General features: G+C 51.4%; 1 protein-coding gene across 1 annotated transcript in view; it reads left to right on the forward strand.

The window, feature by feature from the left end:
- SIPA1L2 (signal-induced proliferation-associated 1 like 2) overlaps positions 1-12,570 on the forward strand; it is a 52,093-nt gene that overhangs the window by 18,004 nt on the left and 21,519 nt on the right. Inside the window, exons 7-8 of the mRNA XM_006758645.2 lie at positions 1,372-1,948; positions 3,677-3,951. Of these exons, the coding sequence (XP_006758708.1) occupies positions 1,372-1,948; positions 3,677-3,951 (852 nt within the window). The remainder of the gene's footprint in view (positions 1-1,371; positions 1,949-3,676; positions 3,952-12,570) is intronic.

Here is a 12,570-nt window from a genome sequence, read left to right on the forward strand (position 1 = left end):
TGCCGGCCGGGCTGGGCAACTCTTTCCTAAGAAACGGCTGATCTTCCGTGGGGTTCTGGGAAAAGAGAGGGCCTTTGACCTGAGGTTGAGGTGCTTGGTATGAATTATTTATTTCTCAGAGCCTTTGCTTCCTTCTCTTAAACGTGGGATTAATCATATGTACTTCAGGACATATGTGTACCTGTGAAGGATAAAGAGCAGAAATGATGCAGAACAACTGTCCGAGGCCTGGCACCCCTCAAAGGCTCTGCCCTTAATCATCTGAACACAGTTGCTGCCAGTTCACTGCGGATGGGCCCAGGCGGGGCGCAGTGTGGGTGGAGCCTGGGGGGCCTGTGAGGACTCCTGAAGGCAGAGGAACCCGCCTGTGCATTAGGTGTTGCCAGTTGACATCTCCAGCCCATGCCCACGCTCCCAGTCAGCTTGTTAGAGCCGGCGATTCTCTGGTCCTACTGTGCGGTGTGCTGGCTCAGCATGCCTGCCACCTGCTGGTCTTCCTCCCGCGGCGATTTTTATACATATCCGAGCGAAACACCGCTGGCCTAATGCTCAGATCCACTCACTGATGCTAAAAGAAAAAGAAAAAGAAAAGGAAGAAATGTAGTATCTGCTCTGTATAAACTTTCTACTTGACTAGACAGTGTTGGTGCAAACATGGTAAATTGCTGATTCTTCCGCGATCTCTCCCTCAGAATGGTAATTATGAAAAATAATCTTAAGTGAACCATCCTAAGGATTGGAACCTTCAGCCGAGGGCTGTGCTGTATTTGGTTTGATTTTTATTGGCTGCCGTTTTTTAGGTCAAACAAGTCTTTTCAGTTTCTTTCTATCTTTAGTTTATTGCTTCTATCATGAGGGGGCTCATTAGCACAAAGAAAAACCCTAAACAGACATAATACCTATTTTTTTCCAGGATTTTTATTTTAATTAAATCACCCGGGAGGAATTTTTGGGATATAAATATAGATCTTATAAGCAGAGTGGACTGCATTATGCTTTCCGTGACAGAGGAGGGGTGTGCAAACCACTCAAATAAAAACGTATCCAGCCCGGCCAGGGAAGCTCAGTGGTTAAGCGTCAACCTATGAACCAGGAGGTCACAGTTCAATTCCTAGTCAGGGCACATGCCCAGGTTGGGGGCTCGATCCCCAGTGGGGTGTGCAGCAGGCAGCCGATCCATGAGTCTCTCTTATCATTGATGTTTCTATCTCTCTCCCTTCCTCTCGGACATCAATAAAAATATATATATTAAAAAAAACTTATCCAGAAATGAGGAAGACAGGAAGCTACAAATAGTTGGCTCAGCTGAAAGGGTTCCTGAAGGGAGGGGTTTCAGCATCACCGCTCATCTTGCTTCTCTTTCCTCCCCAGCGTTGGCGTTTCTAGATCAAAAGACGTGCCCCCGTTCGGCCCCCCCATCCCCAAAGGCGTCACGTTCCCAAAGTCCGCCGTGTTCCGGGACTTCCTTTTAGCCAAAGTCATCAACGCGGAGAACGCGGCCCACAAATCGGAGAAGTTCCGCGCCATGGCCACCCGGACGCGGCAGGAGTACCTGAAGGACCTGGCGGAGAACTTCGTCACCACGGCCACCGTGGACACCTCAGCCAAGTTCAGCTTCATCACGCTGGGGGCCAAGAAGAAGGAGAAGGTCAAGCCGCGGAAGGACGCCCACCTGTTCAGCGTGGGGGCCATCATGTGGCACGTGGTGGCCCGGGACTTCGGCCAGGCCGCCGACATCGAGTGTCTGCTGGGCATCTCCAACGAGTTCATCATGCTGATCGAGAAGGAGTCCAAGAATGTGGTCTTCAACTGCTCCTGCCGGGACGTCATCGGCTGGACCTCGGGGCTCACGAGCATCAAAGTGTTTTACGAGAGAGGAGAGTGTATCCTCCTCTCCTCGGTGGACGGCTGCCCGGAGGACATTCGGGAAATGGTCCAGCGCCTGGGGGTAAGTGCCCCCGGCTTTTGCATTCCCTACGTCCGGAGGCCTTCAGTACCGGTTCCTATTGGCTTCCACTGTGCACAGTCCACTGTGGTTATGGCACCTAGAGAATGAATGGCGCCTAGGGAATGAATGGCACCCAGGGAATGAATGGCTATGTCATGTGATGATGGAGTCCATGTCAGGATGAGAGGAACTGCAGATCAATGGGGAACAGGATCCTTCCGCCTTTGCGAATGTTGAAAAGCAAGAAATAGCGGATGAACAAAGGTTGGAGGTGACAGGTGGGGCGTGGCAGATGGCAGGGGCAGGAGGAGACAGCAGCAGGCAGAGTGGGGACCCCGGAGAAGCTTGCCCTTCACCTCCGTCCTCAGGAGGAGGTAGGATTTGAACTAGAAGTTGCGTTCCTATTGGTAAGAAGGCAGGACCTGCTGTTCTCAGGAAGGCCTTTGGGGGTGGCTGTAGTGCACGGAGTGGGGTGCAACCCCTTCTTTCGTTTCCTTTCTGGGATGCTGCTGCATACTCGCAGGGTGTCAGAGCCCGCAGGCTGCGGCCTGGGGTTGCCCAAGGCCCCCAAGAGATGGCCCGCTGGAGGAGTGCCACCTCACACCGCCCTGGTGGCAGGTGCCGGGAGCCTGGCTGGCCGGGCACATAAGAGCTGAGGCCTCAGCGCCCAGGCGAGCGAGGGCATCTTTCCACAGGGGAGCGTCCTCGGGCAGGAACAGGTGTCCCCAGGTTGGTGCAGGGCCAGTACCCCCCGCTTCCCTGGCATCTGCTGCTGCTGCTGCCCATCGGGGGGCAAGTCGCTCAGCGTTAGCTCGGAAGTGCTCTGGGCCATTTTGAAGTTGAATGAAGTTGTCTGACAGGCTTTCGTGTTTGTCGGGTGAAAATTGTCATCGGTTCAGCCAGTCAGTATTGCTCAGTGGTTGAGTGTTGACACATGAACCAGGAGGTCACTGGTTCAATTTCTAGTCAGGGCATATATGCCAGTGTGGGGCGTGCAGGAGGCAGCCGATCGATGATCGATGATTCTCTCTCCTCGATGTTTCTATCTCTCCCTCTCCCTTCCTCTCTGATTCAATAAAAATATATTTTAAAAAGAGTCCTTTTTGCACCAGGACAGTCCGTCTGGAGCAGTGCAATTCCTGTGCTTAACAGCCAAGAAAGGAGGGGGGATCATCAGAGACCGTCTTAAGGTCACAAGCCCTAAGGTGAGGGCTTCTGAGAAAAGGCAGGACACCTGTGACAAGGTGGATTTGCCTCTGAAGAATGAAACCATTGCCCTAGCTGGTGTGGCCCAGTGGATAGAGTGTCAGCCTGCGGACCAAAGGGCCCCGGGTTCGATTCCGGTCAAGGGCACGTACCTTGGTTGCAGGCTCCTTGGGCCCTGGCTCCGGTTGGAGGCAACCAGTCGATGTGTTTCTCTCACCTCGATGTCTCTCTGTCTTTCCCCATCTCTCCCACTCTCCCTAAAAATCAATGGAAAAATATCCTTGGGTGAGGATTAACCAAAACAAAAAAGAAGAATGAAACCATTGTGTAACTCGTGTTACATTGTTTTGCGTCTGATGCCCATATGGTTAATGATGCTGAACTTGGATTGAGTTGTGTCCCTGTCACGTGGACAGTTCGAGGGCAAGACTGCGGGGCTGAGGAGCGGGCATGAGGCCCGTGTGTGCACCTCTGACATGGGGACCCCACCGCCGCGTCTCTGACCGTCTCCTGTCCCCTCAGATAGTGACCAGAGGCTGCGAGACTGTGGAAATGACCCTGAGGAGGAACGGGCTGGGCCAGCTCGGCTTCCACGTGAACTTCGAAGGCATCGTCGCGGACGTGGAGCCTTTCGGCTTTGCCTGGAAGGCGGGCCTGCGCCAGGGCAGCCGCCTGGTGGAGATCTGCAAGGTGGCCGTGGCCACGCTGACCCACGAGCAGATGATCGACCTGCTGCGCACGTCCATGACCGTGAAGGTGGTCATCATCCAGCCGCACGGCGATGGCTCGCCCCGGAGGTAAGCCCGGTGGGGCCGCTGCCCCTGCGGGTCCTGGGAAAACGCGGGCTCAGGGCTCCCCCACCACGTCGCCTGGCTGTCAGCCATCAGAGCGATTTAAAAAGGGCTCTGACAGCTCTCAGTGTAAAGTACACGATAAAGCGTCATTTTCTAAGCAATTTAACGGGACAGTGACCACGTAAAAGCTGAGCTATCACGCCGCACGCGGAGCTGCAGAGCGGCCCTGGCTCCCCTGGACGTGAGGCTGTGTCACTGCTCAGCCTTCGTGAATGCAGTGTTCGTGCGCTTCCCTTTCCAAACACGAAGGCATGACTGTGTGTTCTCGTTTGTTTTAATATATTTTCATTGATTTTAAAGAGGAAAGGAAAGGGAGAGAGAGATAGAAACATCCATGATGAGAGAGAATCATGGATCGGCTGACTCCCGCACAACCCACACTGGGGATCGAGCCCACAATCCGGGCATGCGCCCTGACCGGGAATCGAACCCTGACCTCCTGGTTCATAGGTGGACACTCAACCACTGAGCCACACCGGCCGGGCAAGGGATGCTATTTAAGGACAAGCTGCCTCTGGCTCTGGTAGGCTTTCTGCCGGGTCTGGTGGTGCCCAGGTCACATTCCCACTCCATCCCAGAAGTCCTTGCTCTGTTGGTGAGAGAGAAAGTGGGCTCAGGGATCTGGGCCTGCGCTGTGTGACCCTGGGTGTGAGGAACAGCCTCTCTGAGCCTCGTTCAGTGCCTGGAAGATGGGGTCATCACATCGCCAGCTCCTGCTGTGCTATGAAGGGCGAATGAGAAGAGGGTTCAGGAGCACCTCCGGGCCTCACCAGCACCCGAGTCTTGTTAAGATCACTAAGATTCTTTCTCACTTGGATTTCTCCTGCTCTAAAGAAATGGCTTATCACTCAGCGATCACGAGATGCCACTGCCACTGGCTAAACTTCTATCTGTGGTGCCAGGACTTTGCTTACGGTTTCTCCAGCCCCTGCCGTCCACCTGAGAAGCTAGCACTGTCCCCAGCACTTTCCACGATGCCACGTCCCTTGTCTGTATCGCCCACAGCAGTAGCCACGAGCCTCACGTGACTGTTGCACATTTGAAATGTGGCCAGTGTGACTGAGGAGATGACTTTTTCATTGTAATTACTTAAGATGTAATGACCCATGTGGGGAGGAACAGATTTCCCCCTACCCTCAAGGTTCTTCTGGCTGGTCTAATACTCAGACACGGGACAGATGAGCAAGAGAAAATGACTAGATTTAGTACACGTATGTGTGGGAACCCCGTGTGCATGAGCGAGTCAGAGAGAGAAGGGGCTTTGAGGTGTGGGAGACATTCTGAACTGGGGACCAGGTAGTGGCCCTGAGAGTGCAAAGGCCATTGCAGGGTGATACGGACAGGCGTTCAGCCCTGGCCAGTTTGGCTCAGTGGATAGAGCATCAGTCTGCAGACCGAAGGGTCCCAGGTTCGATTCCGATCAAGGGCACATTCCCGGGAAGCCAAGATAGTGTATAAGTGAAAGTCTTTTAAAATAAAGTTTAAGCCAGTTATTAGGACATTTTTCCAGGCAGTATAAGATTTCTTTCTTCCTTTGGTAGAGTTCAAGATCTGTAAATTTTATGGGGAAAATCAAGTCCTTTTATCTGTCCCAGAGGTCGAGTACTACCGTAGCATTAGACAAAATGTTACCCGGCTCTCCCTTCAGGTTAATAACATGTTTCTCCTGTGTTTCACCTTGGCCTGCAGTAAGACCTCTTAAAGCATTCAAGAGATCCGGTTAATAAATACGTTAAAGTTATCATTATGTTTGCTATTTAAAACCTACGATTTAAAAAAGTAGAATCTCCTAAGAAGTCCTGAATATCGTTAACTAAAACAAATAAACAAAAACTACCATTTACAAGTTTAGGCTGTTTTTGTTGTTGTTATTGTTGTGTAAGCCAAGGACTTGTTTAACTGCCTTGGTCTGTGCATAATTAATCCTTTCTTTGTGTCAAATGCAAAGTCTCTGATTAAAGCTATTGAGGATATTGAGAGCTTTTCCTTTGTTTCCTGGTAATGTTTCTCCCTGAAGAGACAGATTTTCCTCTGGACGAATCTGGAATAAGTGTTTTCTGTATTTTAACTGTAGCCAGGACGAGAATTAGCCGTTCGCCGAGTAGTAGCCCTCCCAAAGTTGGCCCGCCTCTCCATCCACATTTCAGCATCTTGAAGGTTTTAAGGCCAGCGTGGACCATTTAAAATTCTTTCGATGCAGTCTTCTTGAATTTGACTTTGTACATTTTTAAATCCACGTGTTTGTTGGTTTGGGACTCTCGCTCTGCCTGCGGCTGCCGGGGAGCCCAATAAAGCACTGTTGTCAGGCAGCTTCCAGAACAGAAACCATCCTGGCGAGCCGTGTGCAAGGTCATTTCAATGTCACCCGGGCCGGAGTTCAGCCTCTGCGTGGTTAGATTTTTTTTTTTTTTTTTAAGAAACTGTGAGGAGGGCCTTAGAGGGGACATGGGCAGCATGTGACTCATTTGAAAAATCAAAATACAGATCTTTTAAAGGAAACATAGGTAAGCACCATCCATCCTACAGCAACATGTACAGACATAGGCTTCAAGCTAAAGCTACACCTTTGACTTGTGGCATGAAAACTAGCCTGTCTTTCTGTACAGATTGGCTCTTGGTGCTTGTCGGGGAGGGGCACGAGGAAAACATGCACTTACGTGTGTGTGTGTGTGTGTGTGTGTGTGTGTGTGTGTGTGTATGTGTGAACATATAAGCAACTGTGTGTTTGGGTTGCAGCTTTCCCATCCAGTATAATAAGAGTAAACATTTTTGGGAAATCATTAAAAGTTGTCTTTAATTTAATGTAAGAGCCACAAGGATGACCAAAATGGCCCCATGAATGGATTGCAAGAGATTTCATTCACCATAAACACGGTGACGAGGAAGTGAGAACACGTCAGTTCGTTTCTGCCCTTCGTCAGCTTGATGGTTGTCCAGAGGGCACCAGTGAGAGATGACTCGCCTGGGAGCCCATCTGTTCCTGCCGGCAGTGGGCGAGGCCTGTCACTCACAGCCCCCCCCCCTTCCCACCCCACCCCCAATCCCGCTGTCTGAGCTCAGGTGTTTGTTATGACTCAGGAGCTGCTGATGTAATGAAGTCTCTGGCTGGGAAAGTATTCACCGCGGAGTCAAAAGCTACCCTGCATTTTGCAGGCTCCTTCTTAGGTCTCGGGGTGATGATATTTCAGCCCCCCCTCCGCCCCCCCGCTCAGCTTGAGCTCCAGGGAACCCCGGGCAGGGAAGGTCTCCTTCGGGGAAGCTTATTAAGTGACTTCCTGCTGGGACTGGATCTGAGTGGATTCACACGGATTGGGAATGAGTGGCAGGAAGCGGTTTGGGAATAGCGCTCTTCACATGGAAGCGAGGTTAGAGGGAGGAGGCCCCCCAGCAGGCAGTGTCTGGGCCAAGGTGAAGAGTTGCCGAAGCCGCTTCATTAACCTTGGCTTGGGGACGGCTGGTGGGGCCCCGCCCCCGGCCTGCCCAGGGGACTGACATTCTGCCCGTGTCATCTTCAGGAAAGCAAATCCACTCAAAAAGGAGGATAGAAAGGAAGTAACAGCTCATCAGAATCACGCATGAGTTGTTATGCAAGGCGAGTGATTTAGTCACTATGTCCAATAAAAATGGAAATGGAGTGCCTTGCTGGGGTGCATCTGTTTTGTGTGATTTCTCCTCCTCTGTTGACATGACATATTTTCCTATATAATGCAAAACAGTGGAAATTATCTCATGTTGTCCTGCATCCAAATTGTGGTTCTCCCATCATTCTGTAAGAGTGGAGCTTTCTGTACTTGTCGGCTCTTTTGCTGCCTGTGGCCTGGCCATTCAACTCCCTCAAGTGCACAGGGGAGGGTGGGAATCGAAGCAGGAAGGGGAGCTCACTTCTGTTAGATGAGCAGTGAGTGTGTGTGTGTGTGCATGTGTGTGTGTGTGCACATGTGCGTGCGCACGCAGATGGTGAGTAGAAATCTGGACTAGAGTGATGGGTTTTTTTATTATTACTACTTTTTAAAATATATTTTTATTAAATTCAGAGAGGAAGGGAGAGAAACATCAATGATGAGAGAGAATCATGGATCAGCTGCCTCCTGCACGCCCCACACTGGGGATCCAGTCCACAACCCGGGCATGTGCCCTGACCGGGAATCGAACCACGACCTCCTGGTTCATAGGTTGACGCTCAACCACTGGGCCACGCCGGCCAGGCTCGACTAAAGTGAGGTTTTAGATTAGAGGTCCAATTTATTCGTATGGGGAAGAAAAATTAGTTACATTTGGTGTTTTATGGCCCCTGAAAAAAAAAAAAACCCCAAAAAACAGAACTTAGGTTCTCAAAGTAACTGAACTACACTCACTATTCTGAGTCCCTACAAAGGAATGTATAGAATGTCCTCTCACTGCTTGAGGTAAGCGCATTGGGTTACGTAAGGAATGTTAGGTAGCTTGCCTCACATTTACTCACTCATTCACTTGTTCACGCTCTTAAAGAGTTTGTGCCAGAAACTGCTGGGTCTGACCTTATCACACTAGATAGGACAGACCTAATCTTGACTCTTACGGGCTCCTGTTCGTCTCCCTAGCGTTCTCCAGTACAGGACTTCCCGTTCATATTTTCGCTGCTTAAAACTTCTTCTCCAACCGTAGCAACAACCAACTACCCCATGGCGTGTCTCCCCTTGGGCAGAAAGCACGCTCCATATCTCCATGTCCACGCTGTTCTGCAGTGGAGGATGTTGTCCTGTCACTGACCCTGGAACAAGGACACAGGGGGTGACAGCAAAGCTCGGCCTCTCTGTTAGTTGGGCAAGTAGAACTGTCTCCAGCTTGACAGGTTCCCCACGCCGTGAGGACGGACAGGCAGCGGTGCCCTCCTGGTGGGGATGTCTTCATCATAGCTCAGGCATCAAACGGCTGTGGAGAAGCTCCTGTGTTAACTCTGAAGGATCGCACACAATGAAATGTTATTCCCGCTCTCGGGCTTTCTCGGAGAAAGGGGCATGGCTGGCTTCATGGAGAACTTGCTGAGCCTTTGAGTCAAATGCTGTGCTGGGTCCCGCCCAGTGGGTAGACCAGTCAGCCCGTGTGCTTGGCGAGGAAGGAAGGGCTGGAGGCTGAGGAACTGTTCGGGTCCAGGCAGCCAATTGCTGCTTTCATCTGACACCTTCGGTTCAAGTCCTTATTCAAAGGGTTCATGGTCTGCTGTCTCTCTTTTTTCTTATCCTCACGAGAGGAGATGGATTGATTCTTAGAGAGAGAGTGAGAGAGTGAAACATCGATGTAAGAAACATCGATCGGTTGCCTCCTGCACGCGCCCCGTCCAGGGATCGAACCCACAACCTTCTGTTTGATGGGACTACACTCCCACCGACTGAGCCACCGCCCAGGGCTGATGTCTCTTTTTCTATCTATAGCAGTGGTTCTCAACCTTCCTAATGCCGCGACCCTTTAATACAGTTCCTCATGTTGCGGTGACCCCCAATTTCATGGTTACAAATTGAACATCATTCAAGCATAGTGATGAATCACAAAAACAATATGTAATTATAGATGTGTTTTCCGATGGTCTTGGGCGACCCCTGTGAAAGGGTCGTTCGACCCCCAAAGGGCCCACAGGTTGAGAACCGCTGCTCTATAGTCTCCCTGTCTTTCTATGTCTGTGAATCAAGGGCATTTGTAGGGAAGTGAGTTCATCTTTCATGTAGTGCCTCCTTCCAGCACGACACCGCCCCAGCCTTCCCGGGAAGCCGCCCTGTGTGGTGTCTCCCCCTTTGCAGGCTTTTGATTTTTTTATGCATCAGGAAGAAAGAGTTGGAGAGTCTAGTGACGGAGCTTCAATTCCCCCTGTCACCTTGTTGGATGACTTGGGAAGAGTCATTTAGCTATTAGTAGGCTATTAGCATAACAGATGTAAAGAACATTAAAATATCAGCCATTGCCTTAACCCCCAGGGGTAGGAAGGATTCTTTTGCAAAGTGAATAATAGAGAAGAAGCAAGCAGTTCTTTCCAGGGATCTGTCCGCCTTTGTTTCCATGATTTTTTTTTTTTTTTAGCTCCTGTTGAAAAACACAGCACACGTGGGCAGCATTACCTGTTCTTTGGTGGTTTTCTCTCTTTTTTAAAACTATATTTTTATTGATTTCAGAGAGGAAGGGAGAGGGAGATATAGAAATATCAATGATGAGAGAGAAGCACGGATCGGCTGCCTCCTGGACGCCCCCTACCGGGGATCGAGCCCACAACCTGCGCATGTGCCCTGACCAGGAATCGAACCGTGGTTCACAGGCCGGGGCTCAACCACTGAGCCATGCTGGCTGGGCTCTTTGGTGGTTTCCTAAGGAGGTGGCCACGGGTTTTGGAAAGGGCACGTAGCCAGGAGTCAGAGGCCCCAGGTCCGAGGGTGACACTGTCTCTGATGAGCTGTGTCACCTGTCCGCCCTCTCCGAGCCTTCTCTGAGAATTGGAGCTGTAGCACCTCAGACATCTGGGGGAGTGGCAGTGGCGTGGTGTCTGTGGGACTCGGTCAAGGGCTGGACGAGGTGGGTGGCGGGTTGGAATCGGGTGGCATTGAAGAGTGTTAGAGGCCTGCCCTCTGATTGCTGGGTTTCGTTCAAGAGCCTCTGCGATGCAGCCAAGTGAAGTGAAACCAGCGGGCCCCTCAGAATGCAGCAGACACAAGTGGTAATTACGTGGTCAGGCTGTGGCCGTGCGGTCCAGGCCCTGCTAATTTGTTCAAATGCCTTTTGTTTCTTCTTTTATTTTTTTAAGAATAAGCCTGGCCTGGCCAGCAGGGCTTAGTGGTTGAGCATCGACCTATGAACCAGGAGGTCACAGTTCGATTCCCGGTCAGGGCACATGCCCGGGTGGCGGGCTCGATCCCCAGTGTGGGGCGTGCAGGAGGCAGCCGATCCATGATTCTCTCTCATCATGGATGTTTCTGTCTCTCTCCCTCTCCCTTCCTCTCTGAAATCAATAGAAATCTATGTAAAGAAGAACTCCAAGAGGCTGTTCCATTTCTGGGCCACACGTGGTGGGTCTGGTTAGAGCCCTGAGCGCAAACTCTCCTTCATGGAGAGCAGGTGGTCGGTGTGGAGCGGCCTGGTGCGAGGGGAGAGGAAACTGCTCAGCCCACTGGGCCCACAGGGCCGTCCGGGGTCAGGCTCGGAGGGGGAGCCCACAGCCTCTCCTGCAAGCGCTCAAGTTAGTGATGGTGAATGGAGGTTCTCCCAGGAAACGAGATGCCACCACCCGGGAATGGGCCTCGGGGGCAGCCTGTTGCCTTCTTGCCAGCATCTGGCGCTGGGTGTCTGAGGTTCAGGGGCCCAGGTGCCGTGCTGGGTTGGCAGCGAGTGTGGGTGCCGTCAGCTGTGAGGCGGAGCAGACACCCCTGGGCGCTGACCTTGCCAGAAGCGGCAGCAGCTGTGGCCCGAGGATGCGAGGGTGGGAGCTGCTTCCTGGGGCAGGAGGAGGCCGCTGAGTACACGCGTGTCCCGGGAGTGAGTACGTGCGTGTCTCTGTCACAGGAAGCCCACAGAACTGGTTCAGAGGGACCGGCTGTATTGGGGTGTTTTGTTTTTTTTTAATGATTTCAGAGAGGAAGGGAGAGGGAGAGAGAGAGAGAAACATCAATGATGAGAGAGAATCATGGATCGGCTTTAAATATTTTTTAATTGATTTCAGAGATAGGAAAGGAGAGAGAGAGATAGAACATCAATGATGAGAGAGAATCATCAATTGGCTGCTTCTTGCACGCCCCCTACCAGGGATTGAGCCTATAACCCGGGCATGTACCCTTACGAGGAATCGAACCGTGACCTCCTGGCTCCTAGGTCGATGCTCAACCGCTGAGCCACACCGGCCGGGCAGGTTGTCCGACTGAAGCAGTGAATGTGAGATCCTCCGAGGGCTCCAGCCAGCGGAGCTGCATGTCATTCTCACAGTCCCGTCACGTTGCATCTTCAACCAGCACGTTTGCTGTGACCCCGGTCTCGACAAGATGGCTTGCCTCGCGGGATACACTCAGACACATTAGACTCAGACAGTTGCTGGCTCGAGGCCGCAGAGTTAACAATCACATTTATTTCTAACCCTGCAGCTGAGTATTTATTGATGTCTATCTCGCATGCTAATTGGGAGCCTGAGTAGATGACATATTCATTTGTTAGAGAGCTTCCTTGAAGCCACCCTGCAGCCTTGTCTATTGTCTCTGAGTGTCCCCCCCGGCAAGAAAACTGAAAACCCGTGGGGGAAGCCAGAACCCTGACCTCCTGGTTCATAGTTCAGCGCTCAACCACTGAGCCTCGCCAGCCAGGCATCTTCCCATTGTTTAAAGGAGTTTCTCATACATACGGAGCAGAACTAAGGCTGACCAGGTTTGCTGACATATTATAATTAGTAGTGTTTTTATGATGTCTCAGTCGCAGAAATAAAGAAGGAAATAATTCGGTTTATAAGAGTAGTTGCTGTAAAAGTGTCACATTGTAATGAAATTAATTTAGATTTAAAAATAAAGCCCTTCTTCGGCCCTGGCCCATGTGGCTCAGTTGGTGGGACTGGGAAATGGG

Source organism: Myotis davidii, unplaced genomic scaffold, assembly GCF_000327345.1.
Source record: "Myotis davidii unplaced genomic scaffold, ASM32734v1 scaffold295, whole genome shotgun sequence".
Classification (NCBI taxonomy): Eukaryota; Metazoa; Chordata; class Mammalia; order Chiroptera; family Vespertilionidae; genus Myotis; species Myotis davidii.